The 13,047-nt window shown below is 31.4% G+C and overlaps 2 protein-coding genes across 3 annotated transcripts in view; one reads left to right on the forward strand and one right to left on the reverse strand.

Moving 5' to 3' along the window:
• Positions 1-3,049: 3,049 nt before the first annotated feature.
• On the forward strand, positions 3,050-5,404 carry LOC119683747 (larval serum protein 2). Its single transcript, XM_038097578.1, has one exon. It carries the CDS (start codon positions 3,075-3,077, stop codon positions 5,175-5,177), a length of 2,103 nt encoding a protein of 700 aa, XP_037953506.1. The 5' UTR covers positions 3,050-3,074; the 3' UTR covers positions 5,178-5,404.
• Positions 5,405-8,688: 3,284 nt separating this feature from the next.
• LOC119683748 overlaps positions 8,689-13,047 on the reverse strand; it is a 180,590-nt gene continuing 176,231 nt past the window's right edge. For both annotated transcript variants that reach the window (XM_038097580.1, XM_038097579.1), the window contains 2 exons: positions 10,192-10,461; positions 8,689-9,413 (listed from right to left, as the gene is read on the reverse strand). In XM_038097580.1, coding sequence (XP_037953508.1) covers positions 8,976-9,413; positions 10,192-10,461 — 708 coding nt within the window. In that variant the 3' untranslated portion in view covers positions 8,689-8,975. The remainder of the gene's footprint in view (positions 9,414-10,191; positions 10,462-13,047) is intronic.

Consider the following 13,047-nt stretch of genomic DNA (forward strand, 5'->3'; position numbering starts at 1 on the left):
TTAGCTAGTTCCTTCTTTCTTTAGCAATTCAAATACATATATACATGTATTAAGTTAAAGAATACAATTAAATAAGAAATATATGACATGACTTTAGTATAACTTGGACTATGGACAGGAATGATACACAAATTCTGGCACGTATATACGCAATAATAATATATTCTATATGCTAGAGTCCTGTAAGTTTCTACGAATAAACCTGTGTTTACCATAGTCTCAGAATCCATACATATTGGAAGCTGCGAGTATCACTGTTTGTATTGCGAGCGTTGGAAATTCATTAATTAATATTTCTTTTTTTTACCACTCATGATATTATCTCGCAAGTTTGATTAGCTGGATTAGGTTGGATTAGGTTGGCGTGGTAGCATTGTACACAAAAACCCACTTGAGCTCAAATAGTTGCCCATTGCGATACCGTTTAGTGTTATACATACGCTGAACATGGTGTACTCCAAATGGATCGCAGTAGTTTCGTACAATGCTGAAAGGCACAACTAAGCTATTCCAGTAAAAATGAACCAACCTACTAAGACCATAAACTTGACTAAGTGTCTAATATCAAAGAATGTTAGTACTGTCAGGTCGTTAAGAAAATATGGCTTAAAGATTTTTAAGCTCCCGCTGACCAAAGATGGGCATTGAACCATAAAGTGAAACATGGATTTCTTCTCCTCTGTAGAGCTACAATCACGTCAAAACTAATTACTCATTATTTCACGACTTGATGTTGTGAAAACTTGTTTGTCTGAAAAAATAACGATATTTATGTAGGAAATTTTGTTGCACAGAACCCATTTTGCTGCACAGTGAGTCACTCTTACATCTAACTGAAAGACACTGCTGTGATTCGGTAGTCGCAGCGAGATGTTCAGATCCAAATTATAAGAAAATATGACACATCCAATTTTTTATTAAATTTTCGAACCGCCTACCACGTTGACAAAAACAACTCTATCTACCGCGTATAAGCAAACAGAATCCTTGATCGAGGCTTGGTATAGAACAAATATAGTCAATTAAGATAGGGACTGTCAAACCTTGTTTATAATTTATTAAAATTATAATTAAAATTTTTTACTTATGGAAAGTAGTCCTGTAACAGAACATTTTTTAAAAAGTTCGCCGATACAATTTTTTTCAATGCTTTCTATATTTTATAATACCAGTATTTAGTCAGATCCAGAACTTTTGTGCACTTTATGAAACGTAAATTTTTTTTAACATATTTTAATATAACTTTGTAAAAATTTGCATTAATTTTCATTACCACAATTTGCAGTTTTTTGTTATTAATAATAAATTTTATTTTCTTCCTATGTAATTTCCCTGTACTCTGCAATTTGAGTTTTATTTTGTTATTTAAGCTTGGAATATAAAAAAACCATCAACTATAACTTTACACACAAGCAAAGGCAAAGTTTAAACTTTTCACTGAGATATAAATCAAAACATACATGTTTTAATTTTGAACAACGCTTAAGGAATTTACAGGGGCGATAACTTTTTCTTAAGTCTTCGTATGCTTGGGCTGGCTTAAGTCATCGAACATGCGAACATGCTCCTGGCAGACACATTAAGTACAAAGTTTGCTGTATTAACAGGCAAAGGTAAGAAGTAGTGGGAAATTATGTCCCGTTTATGTAAGCAGCTGAACCAGCACGTAAAACTTTAACGTAGCCAGAGAGCATGGGTTGGTATTAACAGCCAATGGCGTATAACCGAAACAATTAGAGATGTGCCATAACCGAAGTCTGGAATGTGGCAGGAGCAGCAGCTTTACACTTTCAACATTTCGCAACAATGTCCTTTGAATATAGCGACGGCAGACCTTTAGTGTTGTTGCAGAGGTGCGCAGTGTTACAATGTCTTGCCTTGAAGTATATTAAATGCACACAATATTATGTGACATTTTATTAAGTGCACTTGTGTTTGGAATTGCAGCAATTACTTGCCGTTTTGGTTGTTGCAACTAATTTGGCCGGAATTTCCTAAAAGGTTTGCGCAATCTGCAACTTAAATAAAGTATAACCAAACCCCTTGAGTGTCAAGTTCCTCACAATTTCAGCTCGAAAGGAAGTGTGGAAGTGCGCTGCATTGCACGATTATTGCATATTTGGTAGCAAAATGTTTACATGCAGCTGCCAGTGCATTTTATTTGTGTTTTAATCTATGAGAAATGGGTGAGGCATCATGTGCAATGTACGCCGGTGTTATTTTGTGTGGGACACTATAATTTTCCACAAACCACACGTGGAAGGAAAATTATTTCAAGTATGTACAATGTACATACTTCCTTCTTCTTTACACTATACAATACATCTAACGCCTTCTGCTATTTCCTAAGAATTAATTAATTTTTGAAGTTATTTTCAAAAAATTATGTTTGTACATTGGCTTTTTTTATTTTTAAAATATTTTGGCACATGTTTCTGAACCTAGCTTTTATCAACAGAAACGAAAATAGACTTTATGAGTTTGCTTTTTAAATATAAATGACGCATAGTACAAAAGACAGTTTGACCCTATGTTGTCGATCGGTGCAATTGTATTGCATAAAATCATTGATAAGACACACAAATTAATTTAAAAAATTAAAAACATGCATTTATTTTAGCTTATATGCAATATTTTCTATATTTTACTAAACATAACTAAAAGTATTTCCGACATACTTATAGTTCTATACCCAAACTTTACTTAGTTTAATGAAAACATCTACAGCAGTTTGAAGTTAATCGAAATAAAATCCTAGAAAATATAGCAACAACTTTTACACCTCTCATATACTCGTATTATATTATCACTTTTTTCCTCACATTCTCCGTGTGCTGATAAGTCCACCTTACTTTCGCATTCAAGGTGATCTTCACAGATTGCAGCTGCTGTGCCATAATATTGCATTTTAATTGTATTTTTTTATTAGCTCAGGGGTCAAGGCAAAGCCCTCATATACATTTATGACTGCAGTGGTTTGATGCTGCTTTACCGATAGCATTTTCTATTTTGTACGGTTTGCATATTTTGTATAAATAACGACTGCACATTAGTTGATGGCATGATTTCACAAGATGAAGTCTTTCACAGCAGTTGCGGTAGTTGCGCTGGCGCTTATTGCCTTCGTGTCATCCAAGCATATCGAGTCCAAATATGCTGACAAGGACTTTCTAGTCCAACAAAAGTTTGTGCTGGAAATGCTCCAACACATCTACCAAGATGATGTGTTCGTCGCTAAGTACGATGACAGCTGGTACAGCTACAAACCTTGGGAGCATGTAGACCACTACAACCATGTCGACTTATTGAAGGGATTCTTTGAGTTATGGCAACACAAGCCAATGTATGATGATGAAATCTTTACTGTATTCTATGATCGTCATGAAGAATATGCACTTGGTTTGAGCCGCTTGTTCTTCTTTGCCAAGGATTGGGAAACTTTCACTCATGCCGTATTTTGGGCTCGTACTCATGTCAACAAACAATTGTTCATTTATGCTTTCACAACAGCCAGTCTTTTCCGTCCTGACATGGAGGGTATTGTTTTCCCAGCTGTTTATGAAATTCATCCATGGCACTTCTTCGATGCTGATACATTGGAATGGGCCGAAAAATATAGAATGCATGGTTTCCATAACGTTAAGAAATTGGACAATATGTACCATGTAGTGATCAAATCAAACTACTCAAATCACTACGGCGATGTGAACTACGATCACAATATGGCCTATTTCCTGGAAGATGTTGGCTTAAATGCTTTCTACTATTATTCCAACCTCGACTATCCATTCTGGACCAAAGGACCTGAAGGCCGTGAATTAAACAAGGATCGCCGTGGTGAGTTTTATTTGTACATACACATGCAACTCTTGGCACGCTACTACTTGGAACGTTTATCTCATGACTTGGGTGAAATACCACAATTCAATATGTATGAACATGTTGACTCTGGATATTTCAGTGGTTTACACTACTACCGTGGTGTGAGCTTCCCTGATCGTGACAATCATTACAACTTCTACAGCCCGGAAAATCTAGAATATATCAGAGAAACTGAAGTTTATATTCATCGCATTATGGAATTCATTGACAAAAATAAAAAGTACGACATCGATGTTGTGAATACTTTGGGCAACATTATTCAAGGTAATGAAGACAGCATTGATACAGTATTCTATGGTAGCATCGATAATTTGTATCGCCATATTGTAAACGAAGGTCGTCCATATGGCAAATATTACGAAACTTTGCCAAGCACATTCATGCACTACGAGACTTCAGTGCGCGATCCACTTTTCTGGGAGGTTTACAAAGAAATCACCCATTTCTACTGGCATTTAGTGGAACACTTCCCTGAATATACATACAAAGACTTTGCTTTCGAAGGTGTCAAGATTGACAACGTACATGTACCAGAGAGCTTAACCACCTTCTTTGAATACTTTGATTCTGACATCAGTAATGCGGTTAATGTTGAAGTACCACAAGACACCACTCATGATGTACTCTACAATTTCGGACGTAATTCCCACTATGACGGACATGGCTTTGTAATTAAAGCTCGCCAATTCCGTTTGAATCACAAACCTTTCGAATTCCAATTGGATGTTACCTCCGACAAAGAGCAACACGCCGTTGTGAAGATATTCATTGGTCCAAAATACGATGAAAATGGTAAATACATTCATTTGGAAGATAACTATATGAACTTTGTGGAATTGGATCACTTCGTTGTTGATTTGGTTGCCGGCAGCAATGTTGTCAAGCGCAACTCTATTGAGTTCAGCTGGTTCGTTAACGATAGAACTACATACTTGGAACTCTACCAAAAGGTGATGGATGCCACCCACGGTGAATACAAATTCCCATTGAACCAAGTTGAAGCTCACTGCGGTGTTCCACAGAGACTTATGATACCAAAGGGCAAGAAGGGCGGTATGCCATACCAATTCTTCTTCATGGTTTATCCATTCCATGAACCAGCTGTCAAGCAACACACTGGCTACAATCATGTTGTCAGCTGTGGTGTTGGTTCTGGTGCTAGATTCGTAGATGCCCTGCCATTCGGTTTCCCATTCAACCGTCCAGTCAAACATGATTACTACTTCAATGTTGACAACTTCAAATTCCACGATGTTAAGATCTACCACAAGGACGACACAACAAATGTTGTTTAAGTTTCTTTATAGAATTACATATTTTCCGACTGTTATTTATAAATTAAATTGCATCTTATGTTTGTTGAGAAAAGTTAATAAAAAACTCGTTTATAAGTGAGTTATCCGGATCTTTGTATCAAGTAGGAAATTAACGTAGATATTTTGTCAGAAGCAACAACTGCCACTCTTGTGAATCAAAACAAACCGACTTATTAATAAAATGTAAATTAAATTATAAAACGAAATATTTTGTTTCACATTCTTTACAGCGAAGGACTTGAATTTGGGGTAAATGTGGATGCTATGATAACGGCAAATCATTTTGGTTTTGAAATGTTTTTGATGCGAGGAAATAACTCATCACTGAAATTGCTTTATTACAAATGAAGCAACTCATAAGATACTTTCGTTCCTTAGATTTTGAGCTCGTTGTTTAGTTGCTGCTGATAATGTTTACATTGTTTGTTCGGAAATCTAAATTTAATAAATGAGATATTTTAATATTTTAATAAAAACATAATATTAAAATACATGTTTATTTCGAAAATTTCTTTTTATATGCAATTTTTAATATTGACACTGAAATTTCTTTTAGAAAGCAATTGTTTTAGTGAAGCTTTAATCTTTCAGAATCAAATTCATTGTCATTGACTGTAAGGGTGTTATATAAAAAAGCCATCTTTGAGGACTTGAGTGTTCTAATGAAATGAATCACGTTAAGATCATAGTAGTGTACATGGCTTTATTGAAAAAGTTGAATTTTTGAGTAAGGAAAGCCGTAAATCGTCAGTATCTGTATAAATATTAACTTTAAACTAGTTTAATATCTATGATTCAAGTAAATAATCCAGATATTTGAAATATACTCATAGAAAATATTCCATTACAATGATTTCAAATTGTCATTGAAGTCGTCTCAGATGTCCGTTTCTTGCAATTATCAAATATTAAATATTTTCTGCAATAATAGAAAATTGTTTTTGTTTTATGTGACATAATATGTCCGTGATCTTCATAACGTATAAACTGTAACCGGTAACATTTAAAAACTAAAGCAGACTAATGATTCCATAAGCCCCTAAAGCATATTAAAGTTAATTATTGATTAAATAGCTAAATATTCTAAAATTCGAACTATTAATACTATAATCATGCCCCTGTCTTTTTATGGCTCATGAACGTGCAAGTCTGTATGAACAATTGTCTGCGTTATATATACAAGTTTTTTTACCAAACCATAACTCCAATATGGATCTAAATCGAGTGATGAACACTTGTGAAAAAGAAAATTGAAAGGAAAAACAGAATGAAGAGAGCTTCTAGATAATATCGAGTAGAAGGTGCTTGATTGAAATCTGAAAGGTTCGTGTAAGACAGATCATCTTCGTATTACCTAGACTGTTTTAATATATATGGAGTGTCTAAACAAAGATACATGCTGGAAGCATTATATATAGTTTCTTAATGTCTTGTTTTTTGTTAGCAGCGATCTTTGAAATTTATTTTAACCTAAAAATAATATTTTAATATCTGTATATCGTATGTTGAAAATATCAATAAGAAAAGAAATATACGAAATATATTTCTGATGCACATATAAACACTAATCCCGTAGTTCTACAACGGGTACCTTCTGATCTCTAGTCGCCGCTTATGCAAACCCGTTAATCAAATGGTACTACAACGAATATCTTCTGACCTCTAGTCAACACATTTACAAACGCTAATTTCCTGCTACAACAACAGACCATTATTTGAGTCTAAGTGGGCTTTGGATACAAGACCGTTACTTCCACCTAATCTAAGATCATGTACCTTCTACAAAATAATTGATTTTGTAGTAAGTTATGAAATTGTGAACCATGATAGCATATGATAAAGGTATTGTTTAATATACAACTTTAATAAAGAAAAGTTTCATGAATTAGCGCCCCGTACCGGTATGTCACAGTTATAAAGCTGACAAATACGATCTATTTCCGTTTCAGAAATTACTAGTCGATGATGGTATGATACTAAAATTGTGCCGCCAAATCAGAACTGCGAAATGATTTAGCTTTAACTACTCAAATTATATTTATTATTAGATTAAATAAAAAGACAGTAGTTTTATTTTATTCATTATTATTTTTTTTATTAGTTTTACTTAGTGTTAATTAAACATATTTAATGTTAGCTGTAGACATAGTTGCAATAATTTCTTTACGAGTACAAAGAGTGTAACTAATTTGTTAAAAACTTTCATACAAAGCCCATAGATGTCTATCTTGACTTGAATGTCCACTTCTTATAGCAATCCAGTGTTCTTTCAATAAGATTTCTCTTTGGTTTGTGTTCTGTTATTTCCTGTAATTTGTTATATTAATTCAGTTTTACACTAAACATTAGTTTTACATTTCATTTTGCTAGTTTCTGTTGTCTGTAACATCGAAATTATTTAAATTTAAATTTTTTTTTTTTAATCTTACAGTTTATTTAACATTATTTTTTGACATTTTCACTTGAAAATTCGAATCAACTTAATTCCTGTTTAATTTCAGAATTAAAATCGTGAATGTCAATTTAATTTTGATTCTCTTCAGTAAATATTTTGTCACATTGGAAATGTCGGTAGTGTGGTAAATGGTAAATGTCAATTAATTCAATTATTTGCATTTTTCCAATGACAATTACATATTAACACATTATGTATATATTTTATTTAATTTTCATTTTTAATTTAAGTTTGTTTAACAGCAAAGTTCTTTGTAAAAATGCTTGTTTAAATATTAATTAACTTAATTTTAAACACAACACTCCGTTCAAATAAGTCAACGAAAATGAATAACAAATAATTTACAAAATATGAAAATATGCTTATATTAAAATATTTTTTTTTTATTTACTTGTATTTCATGTTTTTACAAATAAAAGTTATTTTCCATATTTTCTTAGTATTTTCTTACTTAACTCGAATTTAATTATGAGTTTTATTTTTACATAGTCTATATACAAATTTTATAATTTATTTATGTATTTTTTTGTTTTTTTTTTCTTTTTGGTAATGAACTTGGTAGCTTACTTAACTTAACACTAATTAAATTTTTTTAGTGCAATAATTATTAATAAATTATTTTATTTAATTTATGCTGATTACGCTACCATTTTTTATTGAGTAAAGTCCTTTACTTCAACTCAATATACAGACAAAAAATATACAAATTCACTAATTTGGTTTGATTTTCGGTAGTTTTTATACTCGTATTACTACGTTTCATAATACTATTTTGATTAGGTTTTTATTTTTTATATAAATTTTAATTGTATTTTGATTTATTGGTTGCATAAATTTATGCTTTGATTTAATTTATATATTTTTTAGCAAATAATATTTCAACCATGTCGCCAATTTTTTATATTTTTTATGCACATAATCCTGTGTAATCCTTTATGCTTACATTACATTTATAACATATTCACATTAAAGTTTTAATAAAATTTATTTATATATTTGCACTTAAAATATGTTCTTTTTTCTTTTTTCTGTTTTAGCTTGTATAATTAATACTATTATTTACTTAAACAACATAAATAAAAATCCCTTTTTAACATGCCATTTTCCACGAATTTGTAATTTAAACTATTGACTTAAATGTGTTCAGCATTATTTATTTGTCTTTAACAATATTTTAATAATACAATAATTCTGTTTTATTTGCTATAAATAAGATTAAAATTAGTTTTTTTGTTTTTTGTTTTTGTTTTTGTTTTTGTTTTTTGTTTGATTTCGAATTATCGTTTCAATTTGTATCTTTGATTATTTTACATGCAAGTTGGTCACAACTGGCGTCTACGCCGACCACAACATGCTGTGCAACTTTGTGTAGTTCCTGTGAACAATGCGCGCAAAACTGCAACTGAGCACAGTACAGCCAGCATTGTGGGGAGAGTGTGTGGTTGAGCATGGGTTGCGCTTCCTGTCAGCGCTGAATTGTCTGGATCACCATTGGCACGTTTCGAGCCTTCAAGTCCAAGTAGATTGGGCGAAATTGTTGTTGGCGGTGCTATGCTTAGCGTAATTCGTTGTTGTACATTTTTGTGATAGACATGCAGTATGGAAAGTTCGCAGAGCAGTAGGAGATTCGGTTGGTACTTGGGCACAGCTTGGAAGAAACCCTGTAATATTTGGCTATGCGGGTACATCTCCAGAGCGGAATATGTTGCCGACCCCTCATAAGCATCCTGGCTTATGCGTTGATAAGGTGTTTTAAATATCTACAGAAAAATTCAAATATGATTTGATATAATTAAAAATTTTTATTATAAAAATAATTAAGAAATAATTAATTTCAAATAGATCACAATTTACTGGCGTTTTCGATTGGTTAATGTGGAATAATTTTTTCAATCGAGATGCTTTTCTAATGCACTTTTAATGCAAATGTCATTTTCGAATGTTAAATCTGACACAAAGTGTATAACACTCGAGTTTAACTTATAACACTCTTGATATATTGGCAGAGTAGTCAGATTACTCTAAAATTAACATGGTAATCAAAAAGATATTATAACATTATCTATCAAATATGATTTGACAGATAAACTGTGATTTGATTTGATATATATATTTGTAAAAAATATAAATGTTTACTATCACGACTAAAAAGATGTTAGATAAAAATATTTAGTTGAACAACAAGATTTGACAGATCGGAAGTAAATATAGCTTGAACCCCGATTTATCAATCGAAAATGCCATAAATATCATATCATAATATAATGATTTAAAATCAAAAAGAATTCAATTAAAACTAAAAATGCATTTATATAAACTAGTTTTTTCGATAATTAATTTAGATAATGCAATTAATATTATTTAATTTAGATCAGAAACTTTCTGATCTATTCTTTCTTCAAAAAGTTTTTGTATGTGAGTATTGGAAATTAATAAAAAATTGAAGTCGTTTTTTCTCAAATAAAAATCAATAAATAAAGTTTTAATTTTTTAACCATTTAAAAGTATCTTCTGATATAGATAATATTGTTTACACACCTTTCGACCATTGATGTACCAAGTTATATTAGCTGGTGGATAAGACGTTCCAACAGTACAAACTGCTTTCAAGTTATCATTGACTGTTAATATCTTCTTTTCAACTTGCATTGTGGGTTCATCTTTGGGTAATTCAATGACCTGCATATGTGCTGAACGTATGTCTGTGTGAAAAAGTGGAGCATCTTCCGAAACTTCACATTGATAAGTACCAGATAGTTCCCGGTTGACACCTTTTAATGTTACGGATGTTGCATCAGATTTTAGTAGCTAAAAAGAGTTAATATGGAATATTTTAAATGAAATAAAATTTTATGATGTAATTTATATAATTTCTTTAGATTTTGTTGGTCACATTAATAATGGATCAAAGGGTTTTTCCTATCATATCATGTCGAACTGTGTTTTGTGTCTGGTTTCATTTTACAAATGATTCCTTACTTTTCAGGTTAGATGCTAGTTTTCTGAAGATCACCAATTGTTTCTTACCTTCATGCCATTACAGCCTGTGGCTATGGCCCAATCTGCTTCTTTGAATTGCCTAACATTGCACAATACAGAAAGATGATGAAATTTGTGAAATATTTCTATTTTTTCTATTAAACCCGATTCATCTGGGTGGTTTCTCATAAATATTTGCAGTGAGAAGCAATAGTAATTGAACTCATTACTTAATATAGAAAAATGCAATATGGCTGCCATGAAAATTCGAAGCTAAAAACCAGATGTTCCAAATTTCATGGCAAGCTTCAAAATTATTTTTTGTTAAATAACAAAATAAATCTCTCTGAAATCTTGATATCCAGCTCCATGGATTGTAGGTATGCAAGACAATCAGACTCACAAAAATATACGGGTTTTTTATGCCAGTTTATGCCACTGTATTACCACGGTTTAAGGGACACGCTAGCTATTCCAAGGGATTTATATAAAACTACGAAATCATTTGGTTATTTAAAACAAAATGTCAATATAATTCATATCCAACAAGCGCTTGAAGAGGAGATAAACGACTCCTGGCAGTTAATATACAGTAACAGAGTAGATAAGTAAATCATTTTTCTTTCTCGTTTGAGGAGTTATTAAAAAAAAATTATTACTGACCTTAATCTTTCTGTCTATAAGAGAGTGTCTTATCAGTAAAGTGATTGTATTGGACATTGTTGTGTAAGAAGGGCTATTAATAAGTTGGTTGGCATACCTGTCTACAAGAGAGTATATTATCAGTAAGATGATTGTATTGGAGATTGCGGGGTAAGGACTATTAATCAGTTGATTGGTATGCCTGTCTACAAAAGTCAGTAAGGTCATTATAATGGAGTGTTCGGAGTGAGAAAGATGATTCAATAGCTCTAATATAGATTCATAAAAATAATCAATAAGTAAATGTTTAGCTATCAAATTGAGGTTAATTTAAAATTAATTCTTGTCGAATATATGTAGATGTAATGAATTGCAATTTATTGTAGTTTCATTAATCAGTTTTACTTTTGGGTACCAAAAACCTTGATTACAATAATAATGTCCTGGACAGCAATTTTACGATATCAATTATTTCTGTGGCTTTTTTGTAGGGAAGCTTTAGAGTAAATAATTTTGTGTTAATGAATTTAAAACACTTAAATGTAGTGTTTCTGTTGCAAAGACCTTTTTCGTCGACACTCTGAACAACCTATGGATGAGTGCTTTTGACATTCAAGGGATTTGTCAATTTTAAATTAAATTTTTCTTAATAAAACTTAATGAACTTAATTGTTTTTAAAGTGTAATTAAAATTGCTATTGTAATGTTTTATAATTAATTATGCACGTATGCATGTGACGTCATATTTGTACTTGTCTATCCGTATTATTGTTAATAATTTATGTTGTGCACAGGAGAAATGCTTGCTAGTAGCAAAATATTTCGTATTCATTTTCGTTTTGTGGCGGGAATACATTTCAATGAATCCTCGTAAACAGCCATTGGCAATTATTGGAAAAAGCTGTGTGAGCGCTTACAAACACTTCAGTTTCCTGTGAACTGCCAAGTTATTAATGCCAAGCAGAGCAAACAACATAAACAATATAAACAACATTAATGAAAACATAGGCAAAATATACAAACATCATTTAATTAAGATTAATTTACAGGCAGATGTTCATGTCTTCAAAGGCGTCACTCGGCACCAGAGTTTTGCTCTGGCACATTCAACATTTTGGATTAACAATTTTATGGTGCATTCGAATTTATGCAATTTTATTGAACTGCATCTGCAGTTTTAAATTTCAAATTATATTTGATGAATTTGCATAATCGAAAATTTGAAATTATCTGTCGAAGCTACTGTAAAATGTTGCATTCGATGCAGAAGAGGTATTGAACCAGCTGTCGCACTGAACCACAAATCAATCTACATACTGTAGTTAATTAAAGCAAATTGCAATTTTCGGTTGGCACTGGCCCACTCGATTTTGATCCGGATATGGTATTTCATTTATGAGACCGAAGCGTTATAGCTACCGCAAGTGATTTTTCAAGTGCAATTTAAAATTCATTCATTCCATAATTTATTTTGATTAAAATTAAAGCACTTTTATATTTGCGAATTTCATTATAATTATGTACTTTTAAAACAATTAAAAATTTTATTAAAAAGTTTTTAAAAAATAATTATTTCAAAGTGGAAGTACATATATTTTAATTTCAATTATCGTTAAAATAATTAATGCAACTCTAAGATCAACTGAAATAATACAAATTACAATAAAAAATATATAAAAATTTCTGTCTAATAGCAAGGGAAACTTTTAATAGAGTTTTTTCGTTTTAATATAAACTCTATATATTTTTAATATTTTTTATGTTTTTAATTTC

This window comes from Teleopsis dalmanni, chromosome 2 (genome assembly GCF_002237135.1).
Source record: "Teleopsis dalmanni isolate 2A chromosome 2, ASM223713v2, whole genome shotgun sequence".
Taxonomy (NCBI): Eukaryota; Metazoa; Arthropoda; class Insecta; order Diptera; family Diopsidae; genus Teleopsis; species Teleopsis dalmanni.